Consider the following 9168-nt stretch of genomic DNA (forward strand, 5'->3'; position numbering starts at 1 on the left):
AGAGCATCAGAAGTTAATTGAGAAAAATAAAAATCACATACTGAGATTTGGTTCATCAAATTTTGATAAATTTGTTCAATTTGGTCTTGGCTGATCAAACGGGGTTGTGTTTCTTGCCCTTGCCCTGACACTAGTGAGGTTGGGTTGCAGGAAGAAACGTTGTCAGCCATCGATGAAGCTAAAAAGCTATTTGACAGTTAAACTGAGAGAACAGGTTTCTGGATTCAAATGAAGAGATTGAAGAGAGGAAGATAAGTGAGATTGAGAAGTCTCAGAAATGAAGAACAATGAAGGGTTTGATGAGATTGAAATGGAATTCTGTGGGGGATATGGAGAAGATGATATGAGCATAAATAGCTGGAAAAGAGGGGTTTCTTCATGCATTTATGAGAGAGCCTTTACTGTTTATTTTAGTCAACTTCCCCCGGTTCCTTTCTGCTTATTGTATTCTGTTTTTCAACCCCTTTTTGAGCAAATATTCAATCCCTTATTAATTACTATCTCTGGTCCCAAATATAATATCTAGTTAATAGTACAAATTGCATTACAAAATAGATCCTATATCTAGAACTAGAGGTAATATTGATAGAAGTTGAAGTGATGTGCGTAAATAGATGCAAAAGGGGCCTTATAGATTTTTTTTCACCTATTTAACACTTCTCCTGACCCTAAATGTAACATCTAGTTGAAAAATTGTTTTTGTTTTAAAAGTAAAAGCCTAATTTCCTTTATCTGTCACATTTATTTTATTTTTCCACATACTCATGTTGATTGCACATATTAATGTGCACAACCGATAGGAGTATTATCCAGTGTAAATGACTAAAATGAGGGCCATTTTAGAGAAATTGACACATTTTTTTATGAATAATTAACTTAATAAATTTTCTTAAATTGTATAAATTGTTTATCTAGCTTCTAAATTTAAGGATTGAAGAGCATAAATTTAATTTTATTGGGCATTGAACTGAGCTCGCTCTTTCAATATAATTTTGATTGCGTTCAAACCTTAGATCTCATTTAGAGGTATATAAGTTTTATTTAAATCGGCTTCAGCTGGGAATTTGTAATTCATGTCAGATTAAAAACCACAGGTCGGCACACAAAAAAACCTGTATAATTCAGTCCATGGTGATTTTTTAGCTTGGAGTATTTGGATGGCCCAAAAAACAAAGGAGTTGGATTTCTAACACTGCATTGATAGTAAAAGAGCTATCATTTTGGGTGAAAGTTGAGATGTGCATAAATAGAGTTTTAACTTTCAAGTAAGGATTTTGTGTTTTTTTTTTTGGCCAACAAGAATTTTGTGTTCAGTAAAGCTTTAAAACCAATATTTATTTTTACTTCCAAGTTCGATGTTTTGAAGCTAGCAGCAGCGCATGGGTTTTTTAATCCCTCATTAATAAAATTTAACATTTTGGACTTTGTTCTATGGAATGAATTTAATGGCTGATAGTTCTCTTGTCATATATAAGAACTAAGTAATTAATTTGAGTATATTAAATATGTTAATTAAATTAATTAACATGATATATTTTTTTTCCTAAAACACCCTAAACATTTTCCTTAATTCCTCTCTTACTTGATTATTGTTAAGAGAATATCAAAAGGATTAATTTAAAAATAATAATAAACACGTAAAATATATCTTATATATAGAACCAGTATTAACTCTCTAGTTCTAGATTAAGAATTGAAGGAGTATTTGATATTATTAATAGCTTCTTGACCTTTTTTTTTTTCCGGACATTCATATCTTAATCGGTCGAGTTTATCAATCCTTGTTCAAATTAAATACTATTAAAATTGGCACAAGGTTTGATGTAAATTTTGATGTTTCTTTCACTGAAAATAAATCTAATTAATACTCAACTTTTTCTAGTAGAAATTCATTACTAATAAATATAGGGATAATTAACCTCCAGGTCCTTATAGTTTCATTTGATTTTTAATTAGGTCCTTATAAAATTTTTTCTTTTTATCAGATCCTTTTACTTTCGTGTGTTTTAATTAGGTCCTTTTATTTTTTTTTCTTTTTATCAGGTCCTTATAGTTTCACCTATTTTTTAATTAGGTGTTTTGTAGTTTTTGAAAAATTATTTATTAACTTTATTCTTTAAAATTAATTTCATTTTTAAATTAATAATTATATAATTGGACAAAATAATTAATATAATCATTTAGTAATTAATAAATAATCAGAATAATAATTATACTTAAATATAAATTATTTATAATCATATTTCAATTTTAGAAAAATTTATTATTATAATTTGAATTTTATAATTATAAAAATTTGAATTGAAAATAAATAATATATTTGTTTAACTAAAAATTTAAAAGACTATTAACATAAGATTGTTACAATAATTTATTATTTTTAAAATGTTATTATTTGTAAAATAAAAAATAAAAACTACAAGGACCTAATTAAAAACAAAGTAAAACAATAAGGACTTGATAAAAAGAAAAAAAATTATAAGGACCTGATTAAAAATATATGAAAGTATAAGGACCTGATAAAAAGAAAAAAAATTATAGGGACCTGATTAAAAACCAGTTGAAACTATAAGGATTTATATATTAATTATCCCATAAATATACACATTAAATTTTAGAGATATTTAATTTTGTAAGAGTAGCACAATTATTTGACTTTATTAATACTCAATTTTTTCGAGTAGAAATTCATTACTAATAAAGAAACCCATTAAATTTCAGAGATAATTAATCGGGTAAGAGCAGCACAAATATTTGACACATTAATTACAAGAAAACAAAACTAATTCAATTAATTTTCTTTATGATAAAACATAAGTCAAATTGCTTATATTTATTAGGTTCATAAGTGAATTATTTACAAGAGCGCATTTACATTTTAATAATTAACAATAGTATAAAATGACTCTCCATATGTTTGCAAATCCTAATTTTCAATACAAAAATTTACAAGCATTCATAATAGCCAGGTAAATCTATAAGTGTACATATGTATTTTAACAACTAACAATAACAAGTTTGATTGAAAAACTTAACCTAATGGATATAAGTAATTTTACCTAAGTTTTGTCTTTTAAAAATCTCTTATATTTAGGAGCTGAGGCGCCATGTGATATCAAGATAGATAAGAATAATTTAGTTATTATAATTAAAAATTATCAAAATTTTAGCGAAGCAGGAGTAGATGTTATTTCAAGTAAACTTTATTCGATTTCATGAATTTTAATCTCCAACATGCGATTTTGAAGTGTTTTCACGGCGCGAGAAGCAGAGGCCAGTGTTTGACGGCGGCCGACGGCAGTATGAAGGTGAAGAGCTGAGTCAAGTTCAAAGGTGCTCTATCATCTTCTCTTCGCCTTTTGTTCTGTAAAATCTCATAGGTTGTGGCTTGGGATTGTCTGTTTAATTTGTGATATATATTTGCTTTTATAAAATCTGAATGAGCTATTTACAACCCAGTTCACATAAACTTTTTGAACAAACTGAATTACATGGCTGATGATCCTACTTTTCGATAATAATCAGATAAAAAAGGATATCTAAAATGATCCCAAAATTGCTTGCATTTCTATCTTCTAACACTGTACATTATTCCTATAAAATAAAGTCATGATCTTGCTGATATCATGGTGGAAGTAGAGATAGTAGCGTTAGATTTTGAGGAAGCAGTATAGCTAGAAGTGTCTGCCTTGAACCCTGAATCGGTTTCAACAAAGAAAGGCATGGTAGGTCTGATTTTATTCTTTGACAAGCCTTTACTTTGGAGCAAAACAACAACCTCGGACATTGTTGGCCTTACTGCAGGAGATGCTTGCGTGCAAAGCAAACTAATCTCGATGATTTTCTTCACTTCTTCTGTATCATACTCGTTAGGGTTTAAGGTATTGTCCACCAACTCTAAGTGCATGCCTTTCTCGTATAGTTTCCAAGCCTATCATATCAGCAGAGCGGGACATGTATCAGAGGGATAGATAAAAGAAAGCAAAACTTGGGCTAATGTTTTGTTATACATAACTTTTACCAATGAATCAATTAAATTGTTTTTGCTAGGAAAATTGACTTTCTAGATGGGTGGGTAAATTTTCTTACTTGTTGAAGGAGGAATTCGCCATCAGCATGATCATCAATCTTTAGTTCACTGTTCTTCTGGCCACTAATGATTTCTAAGACTATAATACCATAACTGTAAGTATCAGCTTTCTCTGATAACTGGCCATGAATTGTATATTCAGGTGCTGTGTATCCCCTAACAAATACATATATTTATGGCATATTTGATTAGTTATACAAATTAACATGGATACACATGATTATGAATATCAAGATGTGGCAAATCTTAAAGACCGTGTCATGTCCAACATACACATATAAAAGAACTTTTCCTTGAAGTATTCATCATGCTGTCAAACAAAGAAAGAAAGATATAGAAAATGTTAAAATTTTCCACTAACCTAAACACTGATTTTATTGATGTCTTGAGCAACAAATGTACTGTGATAACCGTTAAAGGAAATAAATAAAAAGTGCAATAGGTTTTACTTACAGTGTTCCGGCAAATCTAGTGCTAAGATGAGTTTGATCCTGAGGTAAAAGTCTTGCCAACCCAAAATCAGCAATTTTAGGTTGAAAATCATCATCAAGGAGAATGTTGTTAGTCTTTATATCTCTATGTATAATGCAAATATGGAATTCCTCATGTAGATAGGTCAAACCCCTTGCTATGCCTAAGATTATATCATATCGTTGCTTCCAACTGAGAGAACCTTTGTTGCTACCTATCACAAAACTCTAAATGATAAGTGAAAGAAGAGGGAAGCAAATTAAAATAATTCTCTTAAAATGCCTCAATAAAAGTGAAATATGTCATGCATTAATAAGAAGCATGAGGTGATCCTTAAAGAAACACACACACAAACTTTACTGGGTCATATAATATACCAAATAAGTATCTGTTGAGACTGTTGTTTTTCATGTATTCATAAACGAGAATTCTCTCATTGCCTTTGCTGCAGCATCCTAGAAGTCGAACAAGATTTCGGTGGTGAACATTAGTTATTAGCCTCACTTCACTCTCAAATTCTTCATCCATACTGTTGGACTGTCGCATAATAAGTTTCTTGACTGCAATTGTTTTTCCATTTTTCAAAGTTCCCTGTTCAAAATGATTAATAGTTTTAATGATGGAAGTGTTATTAAAAGTTATACATTTGTCTTTTTGAATATATAGATTTCTATGACACTATATAAAACCCAATTAATAAAAGTTACCTTGTATACGGTACCAAATCCTCCTTCTCCTAATTTATTCTTTTCACTGAAATTCTTGGTAGCAGACTTCAACTCCTTATAACTATAATTGATTGAACCTTTCAACTTGGATTCTCCCGTTATCTCACCTGTTAAGGCAAGGACATTTTAAAGTGATCTCTTTAAATGTTTAAAAAACTAGTCAGTAATATTTATCCAGCTATACATACGAAAGTTCATAACATTCTCATTATAAAAAAGTGAAAATGGAAGGGGATCAATAAGCAACTTGCCAACATATAATACTCTTTCTGGTCTTAAATATAAGAGCTAATTGAGAAATTTGCTTTAGTTCTAAATGTGAGATCTTAATTAACAAAATTTCCCCTAAATTTATAGTTTCTAGCCCTAATGATTGCGTATATAGATAGAATCTTGTCTACTAATGAGGATAGTTTCCTGATTAGATGGTGTTTTTTTTTTAAGGAAAATCAACACATAGTTTTTATAAATAACTAATTTAAGTATTTAGCATTTAATGTCGGCAAATTAACCATCTAGCTATTACGTTTGGGACTAGAGTGAAGACTCATCAAATTAACTAGTTACCTCTAGGAACCCTTTCAATCTTTTCTGACCGTCTAACACGCTGCATCCAGGCAAATAATGAAAGAAGAACCAAAAAAAGAGCCACACCTCCACCAGCAACTCCACCAATAATGGCCGCTTTGTTGCTTCTGGAACCTGCAAGTACAAGAAACCAGACACCTCATTTTGAAATGAGTCACTCACGAAGAACCATTACTACATCTAAAATAGAACCACACCTCTCAAACCTTTCAATTCACTGTATATACCTTGTTTGGATAAGGGTGTGGTATTAATAATGGTGAGGTTATCAGGAAAGAAGGAAGTGGTGGAGTATCTGATGAAACAGCCGGCATCAAAAGCCCTCCCATCTGAATTGGGAAGGCAAGTCTGCATAGTGTCGTAGCCTTGCTTCAAGCAACCCTCGCAGCCACTCTGTGAGATAGTTTCAGTACATTGTGCATAGGCATAAATGGTTGTGTTGATATTATTATTGTCAGGCACTTCTGGCGTCTTTGTGGCTGCAGAGAAACCAGTGATTCTGGGTGTTTCTGTTTGAAGATTCATTAGCACTTGTCGAATAATTGAGTTAAATGTTGTTGTGGCTACTTCTGGAGTCTGATTTCCACATGATGCAGAATTGAAAGACCCTGTTGCTTGCTCAAAGAAATTGCTGCTCTCATACCTCAACGGACACCACAAAGTATTATATCCCATGTCAGTATTAAGAAGCTCGGTATGGGTTTTGCTATCAACTATAATGAACCTTTATTTGAGAGCACAAATTTTAGGGGAAAATGGTCAAGAAGTCCATGCTTATAAAATTAATTGGTGCAACCTGTCTTAAATGGGTGCAACTTTTCCTTAACTGTGTGCACCAAAATAAAAGAGATATAAAAATATCTGAAAATATATTGCACATGACTAAAATGCGACCCGCTTAAGGATTTGGATCATTAGGTAGCTTTGCACATTAATTTTCTAAATCAGAAACTTTTTACCAATTTTCTCTAAATTTTATCGTTTGATTTCGCTGACATGTTTATGGCTTCTCAATAGTACTCCTTTGATTCTTAATATAGGATCTAATTATTGTATTAATTTTGATACTAAATATAAGACTTACTTCTCATATTTATAAATTCTTCTTAAATTTTTTTTAGTGATACTCTCTCAATCATAATTACTTTCATTTTTTTTTTTTTTGTTCGAAGGTCACTTAAGCACCTTTGGCTGGCAGCTGCCCACTGGAGCTTCAGTGGCTTCTCAAATTTCACTATTTACTATTTTTGTTTGTAGAGCTTTGGTGACTACTATTGTTTAACTAGTGATTACACCAGTTTTAATAGTAATTACTTTTGGTTCTAGAGCTCTAGTAACTATTCTAGTTTTGTTGTTTACAGCTTTTATTTTTAGAACTTCTGTTACTACTCCTGTTTAGCTACACTACTCTTATACCTGAAGTGTGACAATAAACTACTCTCAGCGAATATATTTGCAGGGTAAAGTGTGGTATTAAAATAAAATGGGTGGAAAAAAAAAACAACGATATTAACAAAAGTAGTAATAGAAGCTGCTAATATATGTTTTTTTCTTCAAGTTTTTGAAATGAAAATAGCAAATAGTGAAACTAGAGTAGTAAATAATTAAACGAAAATAGTCACTAAATCTTCGGCAACTCCTAGTATATTTTTCAAGTTTTTGAAACTAACAAAAGTAGTTAATAAAAAATCTAGACTAGTCATCAATCAGTAGCTGTATAAAAATAATTACTACAGTTTCATAGATAAAAACAGTAAATAGCAAAACTAATCACTGTGCAACTGAAATACTGAACTAATAAATCTGAGTAGTTTGTCAAATCACACAAAAAAATAATAGTGTCTGCGAATTTGTGGTCATTGGCTGCAATTTTTTCACTAATTGTCTTCTTATCTTTCACATACAATACAACTTGCATCTGTGGCCTCCCCACCACCCCATCAGCACGACGCACTGTAATAATCTTGTGGGCACCAGTTTTATTTTTCAACAATGACGGCAAACACAATGGACCCAGACCCTATTTATGTCTGTGTCATCGCTCCCAATACACACACACACACACACACATATTTATATTACCCACACGTGGACGGGCTTTCCGTGAGTCCGTGGGAATATTAACTTCTTTTTATATAGATAGATATATATATATATATATATATAATATTCAAAGGTTAATATCAACTTTAGCCCTTACTTTCACTTTAGTTTAGTTTTGATCTCTCCGGTTTTTAACCTATAGATTTTAGTCTCTTAAGCTTTTTTTTTTTTAATTTAAAACCTTAGTTCTTACAATTTTTATTTGGATCATTTTGTTGTTTGAGGAATGAAAATATGATTATGAAATTTGAGGGATTAAAGAGACCAAATTTAGTGGGTATAAAGATTATATTAACCTGATATTCGAATAGATATTTTATCCTTCGAAAGATATCTCTAATCAACCATTTGAAAACAAGGGAAACTTGAATTTGGCGGAGGGCCCGGCGATACGTACCTGAGGAAGCAGCCGTCGTAGATGACACGAGCAGCGTTGGCCGAGCAGTTGCGGATTTGAGCGACAGCGACGGTGAAGCAGGCGACACAGTCGGCGACGGAGAGATAGCTCCTGCACTGAAAAAGAGCGAAAACGGGGGTGGCTCCGCTGGCTTGCTGCGCCTTGGCGACGTGTTTGCTCTGGTTAGCGATCTGATCTCTGAGATCTCCAAACGCTGCGTTTAGGCTTTGATTGAAGGAATTAGCATCCATAGGATCGAATCTGTTGTACTGGAAGCAGCCAGAGTTGAGAAGATTGGTCTGGGGGTCGGAAACGACGCCGTTGCAGGATATGAAGGTAGTAAATAAGAGAAGAAGGAGAGTAACAGGTTGAAGCGTGAGCATGGTGCTGCTGTGGAGAGAGAATGAAGATGAAGAAAGAAATGAAGAGAGGTCATTTAAGTCAATGGGTCTCTCAGTTAACTATAGGAATATCATTTTTTTTTTTCCTAATGAAAAAGGCGAAATGATATATTAATAAAATAAAAAGGTTCTACTTCTACAGCTCAGCAAAAGAATTAGAGGAGCAGGTGATTGAAAACGACTAATTAATTAAAATGAGGCTTCATTTTCGTGCCAAGACTTGAGAGGAGAAAGGACAAGTCGTTTTTATATAAGGACTTTCTTTATAAAATTATCATGTAGGACCAACATTCTTCAATAAAGATTAAAAAAGTCAGTAAAAAATTCTTATTTAAAAATTTTGTTGGTGAGAAAGACCCGATATGTTTTTACACACATAAAGTTTCAATA

At 31.9% G+C, this 9168-nt stretch overlaps 1 protein-coding gene across 1 annotated transcript; it reads right to left on the reverse strand.

Moving 5' to 3' along the window:
* Positions 1 to 3394: 3394 nt before the first annotated feature.
* Positions 3395 to 8760, reverse strand: LOC114755900 (putative receptor-like protein kinase At4g00960). The gene is made up of 8 exons (XM_028944797.1): positions 8378 to 8760; positions 6105 to 6520; positions 5857 to 5991; positions 5269 to 5396; positions 4939 to 5152; positions 4544 to 4775; positions 4090 to 4246; positions 3395 to 3931 (listed from the first exon to the last, which is right to left on the reverse strand). Exons 1-8 carry the CDS (start codon positions 8758 to 8760, stop codon positions 3608 to 3610), a joined length of 1989 nt encoding a protein of 662 aa, XP_028800630.1. The 3' UTR covers positions 3395 to 3607.
* Positions 8761 to 9168: the final 408 nt, after the last annotated feature.

The sequence above is a fragment of the Neltuma alba genome, unplaced genomic scaffold, assembly GCF_004799145.2.
Source record: "Neltuma alba isolate B1F8T4 unplaced genomic scaffold, ASM479914v2 tig00010347_pilon, whole genome shotgun sequence".
In the NCBI taxonomy this organism is placed as follows: Eukaryota; Viridiplantae; Streptophyta; class Magnoliopsida; order Fabales; family Fabaceae; genus Neltuma; species Neltuma alba.